The sequence below is a fragment of the Eutrigla gurnardus genome (assembly GCF_963514095.1).
Source record: "Eutrigla gurnardus genome assembly, chromosome: 1".
NCBI classification, from domain to species: Eukaryota; Metazoa; Chordata; class Actinopteri; order Perciformes; family Triglidae; genus Eutrigla; species Eutrigla gurnardus.
The window spans coordinates 34,309,180-34,325,033 of record NC_139915.1 but is presented as its reverse complement, the minus strand read 5'-3'; the positions used below and the strand labels follow the sequence as shown (position 1 = coordinate 34,325,033).

The 15,854-nt window shown below is 41.0% G+C and overlaps 2 protein-coding genes across 2 annotated transcripts in view; both read right to left on the bottom strand.

Annotated features, from left to right (window-relative positions):
- Positions 1-15,854, bottom strand: part of LOC311025196 (uncharacterized protein) — a 228,753-nt gene that overhangs the window by 89,267 nt on the left and 123,632 nt on the right. The gene's annotated exons all lie outside the window — the stretch shown is intronic.
- LOC311010633 (uncharacterized protein) lies at positions 3,222-5,525 on the bottom strand (the record flags this gene model as incomplete). The annotated part of the gene is made up of 5 exons (XM_084005208.1): positions 5,273-5,525; positions 4,954-5,058; positions 4,367-4,741; positions 4,083-4,184; positions 3,222-3,298 (listed from the first exon to the last, which is right to left on the bottom strand). Exons 1-5 carry the CDS (start codon positions 5,499-5,501, stop codon positions 3,222-3,224), a joined length of 888 nt encoding a protein of 295 aa, XP_083861334.1. The 5' UTR covers positions 5,502-5,525.

Genomic DNA, 15,854 nt, shown 5'->3' with positions numbered 1-15,854 from the left:
TTTTGTGTCAGCTCAGCATTTTAAAGTCACTACAGACAATGTGCATGTACTTGCCTCTTGGGACTTGAGATTGTGAAATGACCTTAGGCCTGACTCAAACTTCACTGTGTACCTGTGGGCACTTTATGGCATAGGCATTGTTAGATGAAATGTGTTTAAGTACACAAGACTGCATGAGGCTACTCTGAGAAACTGTTTAAGTGACTGTTTAAGTCTTGATGTTGCCTGGGTGGCTATTGGACTTGTTTGTGTGACTAGTGTCATTCACAGAAACAACAGTGTACATGGTCACATCCAACTTCTCTGCCAGCTTCCTCTTACACTGTTAGAAATTTTCCTGTAAAAAAACAGTAAAGAACTGGCAGCTGGGTTGCCATTATGTTACTGTAAAATTAACATATTTTTGCTGTCACTGAAAGTTACAGCTTTAAACTGTAAATAAAAAAAACAGTGTGAACTGTAAAAAAACAGTAATGAACTGGCAGCTGGGTTGCCATTATGTTTCTGTAAAATCTACATATTTTTACTGTTACTCAATTAACAGTTTTGTCTTGTAAATGAAAAACACAGTGTAAACTGATATTTAAAATTACTTTCACTGTGTTTTACAATTAAATGACTATTTAGTTTGTATTATTTATACATTTCAATAATCTATTAAAATATGATTGCACACAGTTAAAGGCACTTTTGTAAAGAAAAACATGTTACATGTGACTGACTTTAGGTTTCACTAAATCTCTGTTTGAACCTGGCCACGGAAGGCAAACCATAATAAATTAACCTACTGATATTTCAATCCTGTCATTAAAATGTAAGAGAAAAAGCAGCTTCTTATTGCACTTTACTTTTATTTGAATGTAAAGATTACATGTAAAAACTTCACATGCTGAACAAATTGCATGTTAAAAACAGTATTACATGTTAAAATGACATGTTAAAAACAGTGTTACGAACATTTATATATTAACAGTATTACAAACATATACAGTACTGTTAGTGTGGAAGTCCAAGAACATCGGCAGGAGAGTTACGGCTCACTCGAAGACACCAGGTTTCTCAATCCAGCCTGCAAGTAGCCGTGTGTGTGTGTGCGTGTGTGTGGGTGTGTGTGTGTGTTTGCCTGTGTGTGCCTGTGTGTGTGTGAGAGAGAGAGAGAGAGAGAGAGAGAGAGAGAGAGATCAGCTCTAAAATAACTTATATTCGCAACAACTTACACTTATATTGCATACAAAATTAACATTTCTGCCCCTCATTCCCCCCCATCCTGATAAAAAAAATGTCCCAAGCCATGAACTAACACCTTAGCAAACCATAACATTCCAACCTTAAACATCCTCCTGGTACCTTTAATATAACCTTTTGTTGCTTGCATATGCAGTGGTGTAAACATACCAAGTAGTATCAGACGAGGAGTTTCTGGTATGTTGATGGTCCTCTCAATGTCAGCTGTAGTGGCAGATCCCTAGGACATAGAAAGTGAATTACAAACTGTGTTGTTATAAGATGAGTCATTGTATGACATAGTATATGTATATATAAAAAGAAAACGTACATCTGCAAGTAGGATCAGATCTGTAATGTTCTCGGAAAAGTGAGCCATCAGAAGCTGGAGGACACAATATGACAGCTCATCTTCACAGAGAGAGAACTTCCTCATTACAAATTACCAGAGGTCCCCAGGTAATACTTATCTCGTGCGAATAGAGTAAATTACATAGACGGTTTACACAAACTATCATAAAGTTTCATTAATTCACTGACAAAATGCAGCGGTCAACAAACGTTAACTTTGTAGAAATTAAAATGTGCTCCTTGTGTTGTTTGACTATCAGCTTTGAAAATTTAGCTAGCTGCTAACCATTCTAGCATGTGCATATGCTGTAATCATCAATGCTAACAAAACTAAATCAAAACTAATCAAATCAAACAATAATATAATATGTAATATAAAACAATCAAATAAAGTTGGTACTCACCAAATAATTAGTAAGATGGAGATGGATCAGGAATAGCAGGTAACTAGCTTCACATGTGCAGCTCAGGCAATGCTCTTCCCAGAATGCCAAAAATAATGCATGATACTGTTATCTAATACACTTTAACGGTAAAGTGTTGTATAATAGGAATACATTAGAGTTCCGTTAAAAAAACTGTAAATGAGCTGTAATTTCACTAATTTTCTGTAATATTAACAGTAAAGCACTGTTTATTAAAAAACACCTTACTACTGTTGAAATTCCGCCGTAAATTTACAGAAATTATTTACAGTGTACCTCTGTCCCCCTTGTTAGCCAGTAGCCAGCTGCTCCCTAGCTCTCTTGTAGTATTGCTCTGTCTGCCTGGGCTGCTGCTTCCCAGCATGACACTGCTCCACCACTCTTTTGAATACCCACAGGATCTGTGACTTGTTGAACTGTTATTCCAAAAACCTGTTTTTTGCTTTTGTCATTTAAGGTTGCAAAAAATGCAGGCGACAGACAGTCTTCCCAATGAAGGAAATCATGGCAAGACGAATGAATGGGGTAAGGGGTCTAACCATATTTTTCATTAGGCTGTCTGATAATCTCTTGACTGTTGTCTGGCTCATCGGTCATTCCACATTTGACAATACATTGATATTAGGGATGCAACAATATTCGGTATTTTACCAAACCGTTCAATACGCCCTGTTCAGTTCAATGCACAACGGCAAACAACATGTTTTCGGTACGTTTCCCCGTCACAAAACGTTTTCAAACCTTTGTACAGCCGCGCATGCTGTGTGATCCCTTCAGAAGTAGAGAGCAGCACATTGTTCAGGCTCGGCGGCGCGTTTGCCAGCAGCGGCTGGACATTCGAGTCGTCTTTCGGTCTTTGCATGTAAATCACCATAAACTATATAACGTTATGAAAGGGAGGCAAAAATGAATTTGACGGTTCTGTCAAATATCACCTTATTCCATCGGATATGTCCATCTAGTCAACAGCTAACGTTACCATAAATAATGATATATCCATTCTATTGAGGAAGGAAAAGCCGGCCTAAATGTAAATACGACTCGCTGCAGTGTTTTGAATTTGAGTATAGTACCATTTTTGGCCACATTCTTACATCTGGCACCTTTAATATTTAGTTTGTGTGGTTTTATGTTTGCTGTTTAATGTGATCTGATAATGCACTGTGTTTTAATAAGGTTTGTGGTTTGATTTTATCTGTGCTTTTAATTATTTTTACAATGCTATATTGCCAGTCCAGGAGTCCATGAGGCTTCACAAGCCTCGCATCGAATCTCAGGCAATTTGAGATCATATCGCCCTGGAAAAAAAAGAAATATATATATGTAAGGCACAGCCGAGCTAGTATGTGCTTATGTTTGTTATTTAGCAGACGCTTTTGTCTAAAGCGACAGACAAAAATACAGCAATCAAAATTAACATCAATTTGTCATTTTAATTATTATGTAAATCCTAAAATAAGCTTAGGAGAGAATAAAAAGATATCAAATCCCAGGAAATAGGAACAGGTGCCAACATCAGTAACCCTCATTGATGTTGCAGGCGTTAAAAATCCATTTTGCAACAAACATCACTCATACAAACCGGATCATTTGAATGACATAACAGTCGCTCATTAGATGAGTGCAGTGGTCTAGATGGGGTGTAAGGTATGCGGTCACAACGTGAAGCGGAGTGGCCTTTACACCTCGGAGTGCATTAACATTTTGATATTCCAACGTCGCAAAGTCCATTATCTTGCTTCTACCACTGTTGCCAAAAATGATGCTCATAAACTGTCAAAATGTGGTCAAAAACTTTATGAGATGTGCAAATATCTGAATTTTAATGCACATTCTAACATCACAATGGGAGATTTAGCCAAACATTTGTATAATCACATACAGATAATACATTTGCGTCTGCATGATGCCGTCATATTAATATGTCATAATAATATGATATTAATATGTCATATTAAGATGACCCTAAGCGTCTTTGTGTTTAGAGTTGATATGGTGTGTGATCAGGAAATAGCTGTGGGTGACATTCTGCAGCCACTTTTACAGAATTGACCCCATCCCGACCCCTGAAGTTCTTCTTACCATTCATTGTAACCACAACGATGGACTTTCCTGCGATGACACGGGATGATCCTCGTGGACAGCTGCATATTTCTGCTGGCATCTCCAAAGGTATAAGACGCTCTTAGAAAAAAAGAAACCAGTATGAGAAATAAAGCACAACATATGTATTTACTGGCAGCTATTTTGAAACCAGGTAGGACTTCATGGCTTCATCAACTGATCAGAAATCAGTATTCAGTTTTCCAGGTGATAACTGGAAAAAATATAGTCTGAGAAGGGGACTCTCAAAAACTACAACTTACCACACTGGGTAAGAACACTCTCCACAACACAGGTTGTCGGAGGCAATGGTTCAAAGAAACCATGCATCATGGAATCCCTGTTGTGGAAGACTCGATCTCGATGGACCCTGATGTCACACTGGCCACAGAGGAAAGGGTGTGGTCGGCAGTCACAACAGCGGATAACTGCTGGATGGTCTGCACATTGTTGGCAGACTCGAGTTGCCACCTGCCGTTGTTTGCCCACCATGGTGTTGACCAGCCGGGATCTCTCTTTCGCCCACCACCCTGAGATCAGACTCTTTCCAGTCGACCAGTCGGATGCGGCTTGAGGTGGTGTATCATCCACATACAGGTCCTTAGCCAGTGAGCACTCAAGCTCTTGAAGGAAAGACTCTGTTAAGACAATGCACAACACTGAAAACCAACGGCTTATAACAACACAAGATAATGGCATTGAATAACAGTCATTTTGAAATGTGTAATGTTATCTGTTATCTATTGATCAAACACAAAACAATCAAAACACAAAACTATGAAATGTACATTCCTATCGTAATAAATGAACATACTGTTTTGCATCAGTGCAGACAAAATAAAGAACATACCAGCAGTAACTGAAGGAAAGTTGCTGGTCACTTCCCCACTGGTTTCCAGAGCCATGACAGGAGGAGAGACACCAGTCTTCCCAGTCTGGCTGTGACTGGGACCTGCTGTAGCAAAAAAGCTGTTGCTTTTTACACTCGATGACACAAACTTTTAACGTCTCAGTTTCCTTGATGCTAGGCACAGGTATGTAATAATAACCTCAGATATGTTCTAATTCAGACCCAAGACTTGTGATCATGTTGTATACCATTCCAAGATAAACTAGATCTGGAGATAAAGTCTACATTTCAATTAACACGAATGTAAAACAAATCTGACCTGCTTGTTTTCGGGATGATCTGGGTCTGCCATAAATAATGTTTCCATCGCAGTCCCTCTTAATCCACCTAACACCTTGATTGCGGTTTGATGGCTGGCTGGTGGATGGTTCTGCCTCCTGGTGCAAGCTGATGAGCTGTTGGAGGTTTTGGAGGTGAGCCTGATGTTCAGCCTGACCAACAAGGTCACTCAACTCCTTCTGGAGCCGGTTCGGCTCAGGATCAGACATTGTACAGGGAGGGAGAGAGGGCAGGTGAGGGGAGAGGGAGGGGGAGGGAGAGAGAGATACACTGTAAGATAGTAAGAGAGAGAACAGAAAGTAGAGAGACTGACAAGATACAATACAAATGTGGCTCTTCAAAGTGCCTTTTTGTTGTTATAGGGTGCTGCTAATCAGTAGTTGGAAGTGACAGGGATAAGGGAACCTGTTGAGAAAGAGAAAAACAAATCAATATAATATAGAATAGATCACCAAACTACAAATTACAATATGAATACTGTAAGTGATGTGTAAGTCCATACTTCACATAAAATAGTTACAAATTCAGTTCACACAGATTAAAAATGAATAGTTTTTAATACACCATTTCAATAGTTCACGTTCAGTTCATTTTATTCAAGCTATAGAATGATCCTTAACCTAGCCCTATTATATGGTATCTTTGGTGTCCATGGATGTTTACCAGCTTGCAAATCATTGAATTGAAGTCTGGCAATTGATGGCGTTGTGACATGAACTTGCCAGGGTTAACTTGAATCCAACATTTTTATTCAGATTTCAATCTCACATAGTCTGAGCTAGTTCAGTGACTAGCAACTAGATTGCATTCAGTTCATCGTTCTAGAAAACATAGCGTGTTCTCCTGGCTAACTATTAGCTAACTATGTGTAGCACTTAGGGTTGCCACCGGTGTGGACCCGCCACACCGGACCGAAAATCGGCGTCTTTGAGAGCGTCGGCGTCCGTGACATGAGTCTCCTTGGTGTGGTCGCTCGAATCGGCCCACGTCGGCGTTCATTTCAGCCGATTCAAATGTGTAATCCGCCATTCGAGTCGGCCATATTAAGTAGCCCGACTTCATTTACCGACGCGAGTCGGGCAGTCGGTGCGGTGTGGACCCGCCTAAGATGTTGTATATATCTATCCTATGAAATCGCATACAGTGCGCATAAACATTACCTAAAAAACACAACTACAAATGGCAACAATTTAACAGCATAATTTGCTTGCTTTTGATGAGGGCATGCTGTTTAATTATTTAAGCAGAATAGCAGGCAATACTTACGTGGGATGTCGAAAAACGCAATGGTCCTAAGGAGCGTCTCCATGCACGATAAATGATTGCCTGAAGGAAAATATGTCTTCGTATTTATTTATTTGTTTGTTTGTAATCCAACTCCACTTACACCACAGCTAAATAAAAAACATATATACAGTCAAGATAAACACCTGTAACACAAAATGCATCACCTGAAACCGAAACTTCCAGCGCAGGCAAACCGCACGTTGGCTAACCCCCTTGCGTCAAAATCAACCGATGAGGGATTTGCGTTCAAATCAGATGACCCTCTGCGTCGGAAATAGACGCAGAGGGTCATCAGACTGATTTGAATGGAAATCCCTTTGCGTCAGTGTCGGACGCAGAGACAGGTGACGCAAAGGGGATATGACCAATCGTCAGTATGTGACGAGTAGGGATGAGACTGTGTTCAACAGCTGTGAAGAGGAGATTTCCATACTTGAAAGGGACAGTGAACCTTGCTCTCAAGTATGAGCAGTCAGACTCTGGAGCTTTGATGGGATTCTCAGATGCTGACTGGGCTGGTGATCAGGATGACCATCACTCTACGACAGGCAATCTATTTCTACTGAGTGGAGGAGCGGTGAGCTGGCTCAGCAAGAAACAGGTAACAGTTGCACTTTCAACAGCAGAAGCTGAATACGTCGCACTCAGTCAAGCCGCTCAAGAAGCTATCTGGCTGAGAGGATTACTGAGTGATCTTGGAATGGAGGCTACGTCCACAGTGATCCTGGAGGACAACCAAGGAGCCAGTGAACAACTCCAGGACTAAACACATAGACATCCGCTACCACTACACCCGTGAATGTGTGCAGAATGGACAAATAGAACTGCAATATTGTCCAACAAATGACATGAAAGCGGACATCTTGACCAAGCCACTGACTAAACAGAAGTTTGAGTATCTCAGGGGAGAGATTGGACTTTTCCCTGTTAGAGATTGGATGTGTAGAGTGGTTTGTGCTTGACAGGTGAACGCTGAACGCTGCCGGGTTAAAGCAAGTCTAAAAGCATGTGGAAAAGAGTTCCAGAAAGTGACTGTAAATGAAAAAAAAATGTGTTTAAAGACAGATGGCAAGAGTTTAATTGCAAATTATTTAATAGCACTAAGCAAGGCAATTTTGAAAACAAAGGAAAAAGGGAAGCCTTTGTTGTTGTTTAAAGGCTTATTTTGTGAAGAAGAGCACGGCTCTGTAATATTATTTAAAGCCTTAAAATGCTATTGTAAAATGAAGTGGGAGTGTTGTAGTACTGTCATTTTATCAATAGATGGTGCTGTTCTCTATTGCTTGTTATCAGAGGAACGGGAGTTCCGGTTCTGCGCTGTGTTGTCTCGTGTATGTTGTGGAACGGAATAAAGATCACGTAAAAACAACAGCAACAACACACAGATGTGCTTTATGCAAAACACAGCTGGATTTAGTAGTTTGGATGGTTTTGACTTTAAAAGTCTCATATAGATGTTTTGTGTGAAAGATTGCTCCACTACAGTTGATCTAGACACATGAAAACTAAATGGAAACGCTTCAGAATGTATTTTTATTTATTTTCAGGTTTTTGTAAAAGTAAAAAAAACAAAACACAAAGACATGGTAACTAAAATGTTCTACAAAACAGAGTTGTAAGAAAAGGATTGGAAGACATTTAGGCTCTGGATCCCGTCTCCTGTTGGCATTTGGCCACATCACCTCATCCACATCACAGGCAATGTCCTCCCTTGCCAAGCAACGGGGGAAATATCTCCTTGCATGCCGAATCCAACCCTGTATGGACCTCACCTCAATGTGGCCGCATGCCTCTTCCATGGCTTGTAGAAGAGGCATGCGGGCATGTGGTTGACGGTCATAAACCTTCCAGCGCCATGCTGAAAAGAACTCCTCAACTGGATTCAGAAATGGGCTGTACGGTGGCAAGTTGAGTGCAATGAATCTATTATGGTCGGTGAACCAGTCCCGGACCAGAGCCGCCCGATGGAAACTGACGTTATCCCAGACGACAACAAACTGGGGCTGCTCTGGGCCGTCCTGGACTACTGGTTCATTGAGTGTGTCCAGAAAGCCAATAATGAGGGCTGTGTTGTAGGGACCGAGGATGGAGTGGTGATGCAGGACTCCCTGTACACTGATGGCGGCACACAAGGTGATATTTCCCCCGCGCTGACCAGGGACATGCACTATGGCCCTTTGCCCAGTAATGTTTGGGCCCCGACGTCTGGTTTTCTCCAGGTTGAACCCAGCCTCATCTACACAAATAAAGTCATGCTGCTGTGGAGCTGCATCAAGTTCCAGGAACCTCTAAAACAGAAACATGTAGATAATGTACAGTGAATATAGTGTGATTGAAAACACAGGACTATCACATATACATTTACACACAATACTGTGTGTGTGTGTGTGTGTGTGTGTGTGTGTGTGTGTATGTATATGTGTGTGTGTGTGTGTGTGTGTGTGTGTGTGTGTGTGTGTGTGTGTGTGTGTGTGTGTGTGTGTGTGTGTGTGTGTGTGTGTGTGTGGCTTACTTGCACATAGTCATGACGGAGGTCTTTGACTCTCACACTGTTCCTCTGGAATGGAACTGGATATAGCTGCTTCAGTGAGATGTTGTGCTTTTTGAGGATCAGGAGAGTGTAGATATGCTGACAGTGTTGATGCCAGTGAAGGTTATTTGATCTGCAAGGATCTGCTCTCTCAAATCACCAAGCCGGATTTCATTATTTGCCAAAACAATATTGACGATGGCCACCTCCTGTTCATCACTGAACATAGCCTGCCTTCCACCCTGTGCAGGTCGTCTGGCAGTTCTGTAGAAAATGAAACATCATACTTTAAACCCATAGACCTACAGTAATACACCAATGTATTGTACTGTGCATTTGAACAATGTGCAATACTGTCATTTCTTTGGTCCATTTTAGTGTGGAAACTTCAAAACATACCTGTTTTCCAGTCTGAACGTTGTAATCATTGAGGCTACTGAGTAGCGACTCAGGTTTGGATGGACTCTCTGCCCAGCCTCCCTCATTGTAAGGCCATGATTTAGAACATGGTCCACCAAAGTGGCCCTCATGTCATGGGATATTTGTCTTCTGTTGCCTGCTCCCCTTCTTCGTCCTCTTCCTCGTCTTGCTGCTGCTCTTCCTCTCCCTCTTCCTGCCTCCATGTTTCCAAAGTTGGCACAAAGGAGCTGAGCTCACATCAGGTGTGTTTGTAGTGCTATGGCTTACACTGATTGGTCTACAACTAGATGTTAAATGTTTTCATGTGTGTGAGTCAGTGTGCTTTTCCAATTTTAGTTGTGTTTTGTATTTGAAATCGATGTGTTTTCCCAATGATTGTGTAACGCTATAGGGCTAGGGAACTGACTGGGGAATTAGGGTATAATTAATTAAATCAGAAATAGGTCCGGCCACGGAGCCAAGGGTGCAAATAACCATACAAAACAACAGGTATTACGGTCTGATATTATATATTATATAGTTATGGCATAAATAGGCAGGTATGGTTACTAAACAGGTACACATTCAAATAAACAAATACCCATGTATTCCAAAACAACAACAAAAAAATAAACAACAAAAAGACCACAGCAAGGTGGCAAATGTGCAAGTCAGATACAAGGTTTTTTTCCTTAATATTGTTCAAGTTCTGAGAGTCCATTCGTCAGAAAAGGTTCCAAGTTAAGATCCAAACGTAGGGGATAAAAGAAAAGGTCCGTTTGTCCTACCCAGTGCAGGTAGGAGAACAGTGGTTGGGAAGCTCGCCATCCAACTCGTTGCAGGTGTGGGGGTAAAACCAAGGGGACAAAACCCCTAAACAAAAACCTGACCTAAACAAGGCCAAAGACAAGAATACAATGAGTTACACATAAATCAAAAACAGATAAATTGGTTTGAGCATTAAATAGCAACAGAAATACATGCTATAAATAACAGCAATCTACATCCATTCAAAATGGGTCATCTTAATGACAAAACACATTACATCATACATACATCAGTAATTTCCAAGTGAAGCTTCAGAGTTCAATGATCACAAAGTAAAGTGCACTTAAATCAAAGTCAATGGCTTAAACGCCAAGTCATTTCAACGTTTTGGTATCAAAAGTATCAAAAATGAACATATGTTGCGCAACAGGGTTCAAGTCTTCAAATAAGATTCAAAGCCAGTTCAAGTAAGTAGCCTATAGCCACGTGGGCATTTTGTTCAAAAAACACAAAACAGGCCAACAAGAGTCCATATCGCACAACGAGACCTTCTGTGATTCCTTCCGTTCCTATAGACGGTAAGTAGGCGGAGAGCACGGAGCTGCGCTGACCGTGTGTGTGTGGATACGTTAGCATTTAGCGGCAGAGCTAAGTGGATATTTGCAGCACCATATACATGTAGAATTACGGACAGACAACGGGTTGACTCACCGGGGAGTGGGGCTGCAGAGCGGGTTAACCAGTAGGTCCCGACAGGTGGATAGAGGAGCATCTACGGTATTATTATGGAATCGATATGGATAATTAGTATGAGTTATCATCGTTAAATACGAGCGATAGAATGAACGGACTGGTCAACTCACCGATGAGTAGAGTGAAAATAAGAGGACCGTAAAGGTATCTGCTTATAAGGTTGATCTCGCGGGGGTTTCAAAGGTTTCTAACAGAACGCCGACTTGTTCCCGCCACAGCTGGAGAGGATTTAAATGTCGTGCCACAACAGCAAGGGCGGAAGGATGTCGGAAGTGACGGAGGGGTTTAAAGGGAACGGGGCCTCCCCCTTAAAGGCACAGGATGTTGGGACTCTATTTAACATGGCTTACAACTGCATGAGTCTTCCTTTTTGAACAATGTGTCTTATGTAAAAAAACAGTGTGTTGTGTTTTGCAAGAAGTGTGTTGGAGAATTTCAAACACAGTGCAAAGCATATATTGTGTTTGCAGGTTTGGTGCTTTTGTTTAGGGCATGGTCACCAAAGCTAGAGGTTGGGAGGATTTGGGCATAGCAACCACTTTTAGTGGTTACAGGTTTTTACGATTGTTTACACACTAAAATAAAAATGTCCACACAATTTGTGAAATTCTACTCCAAGGAGCAAAACACCTCCACAGATTTGCACAACATTACACACAATGTCTGCTTCACCCTTTTTGTAAAACATTACACAGGGATTTGTAAAACGCTACACACATTTTCACACCTTAGACACAGAGAAGGGTTGTGAGGTTACTTCCTTGTCATTACAAAGCCCCGGATTGCCAACGACCACACTAATGAACACATTGGATCATCACATCCACCAAGTGTGGAAGCACACATGGGCTTATTGGAAAACGCAGCACTCAGGTGTGCTATAAAAGGCAGCAGGTGAGTTCACCTGTCTTCAACAACAATGGAAGGAGCTAGAAGAAGAAGAAGAGTGAGAATGAGAGGGGGAGCTCAAAGAGGAGATGAAGGAGGTAGAGGAAGAGGAGAAGGAGGTAGAGGAGGAGGCCCAGGTAGAGGAAGAGGAGAAGAAGGAGAGAGAGGAAGAGGTAGATAAAATAAATACTTGAAATATTCAGTCTGCAGCATCAGTGTTGTGCAGTGCTTGGTAAGTTTATAGTAGGCCTATTTGTGTACATTCTCCCTATATCTCAAACTAATCATGAAGAATGTTGTGGGTTTGTCACTATTTTTATCTAAATTATCCCTTACATAACAATGTCTGGACAAAAATCTAGCACATGCTATTTCCTAAAATGAGTTTTTTTACAAATGTGTTTTTTATTGATCACAGCAGTGTGAAACTGGCTGCAATAGTGTCTGATCATTGAGGACTGTGTTGGTTCAATGAAAACTAATAGCATTTTCACACATATGTGTGTATGTTTTGACTGAAGTGTGTATGTTTTGACTAAAGTGAGTCATTTTGCAAACAATCTAGGAATTATGCAAATTGAGTGTGGTGTTTGGATAATTGTGATTATATTTTTTTTAAAAAGAACCCGGTTTTCAAAATTGCATGTAAACAATTGAAAAAAACTGTAAGCATTAGGCAGAAACTAAACAATATGATAGTTTAAACAGACGCTCCAATGCCCATGGAACCGTGGCCAGCACAGCCTCCACTGGGGGCGATACGGAGGAGACAGGACCTCATTCAGAGCTTTTAAAACCTAAAGTATACCTTAAACTCGTGCAAATGCAGTATTTAATCAGTAATGTGAAATATTGTTGGTGAAAAAGGCATACTAAACGGACAACGTATAGTCATTTGAACATTTTATTATGGCTTTTTTAGAGTTTCATTTATTTCTTTTAGGGTGACATTTATTGCCCCAAGTGCTCCGACAACTGCTGTCAATAAAGTGCACATCTCCGCCTGTCTCTCCAGAACCTCTGCAGTGATGATGTTTGGTCTGGGCGCAGCACGGGGGGCAGCAGTGGGACCGCTCTGGGGAGGAGACCTGGCCGACATCATGCTGGTGCCTGGCTCTCAAACATTTAATACAATAAAAATGTCACCCATGTAACATGAGTAAGCCTCATTATTTGTAAGAAATTGTGTACAGTCAGGTTGATTTTTACAATGCAAGCAAAAGGGGGTTGTTGGTTCCCATTCTGCTCTGGCTCTGACGCGAGTGCGTCCGTGTCTCCTCCACCGCTTATGCCAGAGATGGACTCTGACCCTATCAATGAGGCAATGTTGTCCTCGGTCCCCGTCAGGATCAAGCTGGAGTCTGGTTGGCCTCCTCCAGTCTGCCTGATGCTGGCTTCAGTGCAGCAACAAGCGTTTTGGTGGCCAGCTTTAAATCGGACCACTTTTTCTTGACCTAAATGTAAAGAATAGTCTTGATTAATTAGCAGGCATAAGCTTTTAGGCTGCGGATGAAAAGATTAATTTAAGTTGTGAGGCGTAGGTTAAGTTATTGATAATTATATCCAAACCTCAGCCGGAGTCCGTTCCTCTACGGCAACGCTGTTGACTGCCTCCGTGATCTTCTTCCAGACAGCGTTTTTATGCCCCTTTCACTCCACTCTTCAAACTGCAGAAAAGCACATCTTTTTTTGGCTCCACTTCAGATGTTAGGAAGCCGATCTCCGTGTCGGAAAAGGTTGTTTTCTTACCAGTATTTGGTCTCTCCATGTTTGACCTCAGTGGGCGGGGCCTCCGAACCAGGAATATTTAAGGGCGTAACATGTTAATGACGATTGAATTCAGCCGCCGCATTTATCAAGACCCGCTCATTCCTACGCTGAGATTGGTCAGATACGAACGTTTCATAAATCACACGTGTTTCCTGTCGTACGACCAAATCTACGCTCAGATCTGCGCCCGTTTTCACGCAAGATTGATAAATGAGGGCCAATATGTGGAGGGAAAAAATAAAGGAAATATATCAAATGGAAGAAATAACATATTCCCTGAGACTTCAAAAACACATCTTCACTAAAAGGTGGAGCCCTGCTATGGATATACTAATATAACTCTGTCTTTTATTTCACCTTGCTTTATTCTATTGTATTTTATAGTTTTCTTTGTCAGTATAGTCTCCGTCGCTTTTGTTGTTACCTTGACTGTTATCTTGTGTATGAAACAGCAGATGTGATGAAATATGATTCTGTACATGATTTTGAATGAAACTTAAATAAAAACTAAGTTTTAAAATGGATTTGGAAAATAATGATGATGAAGAAGTGACTCCAGCTATTCTCTGGGATGCACTAAAAGCGGTGATCAGGGGTCAAATAATAGCCATCTCCTCATATGAGAAGACAATTAGAGAAGAAAAAGTTAGAACATGAGAAGAGGACTTGAAGAGACGACAGAACCAACATGCAAAGTCTCCCCAAGATGACAACAAACATAAGATTATACAATGAAAAAAAGAAATAGATGAAATAAATACTCAGGAAATCCAAAGAAAACTCCTTTTCACAAAGCAACAATACTATGAAGTCGGTGGGAAATCACTGAAACTTCTATCATAGAAGTTAAGAAAACAACAAGCGGATAGAACTAAACATAAAAGAAGAAATTCTGCAACAAAAGAAATAGAAACTTGTCCAGAGAAAGTTAAACAACGCTTTGAAAACTACTATCAAACATGCTATTCCCAACCAGACGAGCAACGCCAACCAGATGGATGCCTTCCTGGCCCAGATAAACCTCCCAAAGGTTACTGATGAACAAAATGACTAATTCATATCTAAATAACAAAAGAAGAAATTCAATCAGCAATCAGGAGAATGAAAGGGGGGAAGTCTCCAGGGACAGACGGCTTTACCACAGAATGGTCCAAAACAATGCAAGATCAATTCATTCCAACATTATTAAACCCCCCCTCATGGAGGGAGGCAATGATTTCAATCCTACCTAAAGAGGGCAAAGACAGGCTGTAGTGTGGGAGTTATGGCCCTGTAAGTCTTCTAAATAAGGATTCTAAAGGATTCCCCTCCATTTGAACTAAAGAATAGAACATATACTAGCAGTATTAATACATGAGGACCAGACTGGCTTTGTCAGACAAACACAGACCAAGATAATATCAGGAAAACACCACACATTATGAGACAAATCACACAAACTAGAGACACTGATATGAAGTTTGGATGCAGAGAAAGCCTTCCATTCAGTTTTTATAGAAAGGACTTTAAAACGTGGCTTTCATACAACTATAATCCACACGATTGCAGCATTATACAACAAAGCAACAGCTAGAATTCAAATCAACGGTGATTTAACCATTCATTCATTCTGGAAAGAGGAAGGAGACGAGGGTGCTGTGATGGCCGCTCCTCTTCGCCCTGTTTATAGAACCCAGAAGTCATTGATTAGGCAAAGATCAGATAGAAAGGGGGCAACAACGACATCCGGGGGCAAAAACTGGCCCTGTTTGCTGACCACTTATTGATACGTTTAATACAACTACACACACACTCCCAAAATGGATGAAATTATTACAGGAATTTGGTTTCATTTCTGGTTGTAAAATTAATAACAAAACTCAAGTACTGACATTCAACTATGACCCCCCCACCCTCCATTAGGACCATGTCCAACTGGAAATGGGAGGCTGAGTCCATGAAATATCTAGGTGTCTCATTACCGAGGGACTTCTCAAGACTGTATGATATCAATGACGTCCCGTTCCATTCAAAGAGAAAGTCTGACATCCAAAGATGGAATGTTATTCCCTTTTTAAGTTGAAGCTCCCGGATAGAGTCAATCAGGATGAAGATTCTTCCTCGGATGTTAGACCTCTTCCAGTGTTTGCCAGTCAAAATACCATCTAAACACTTCTCAGAATGGGAC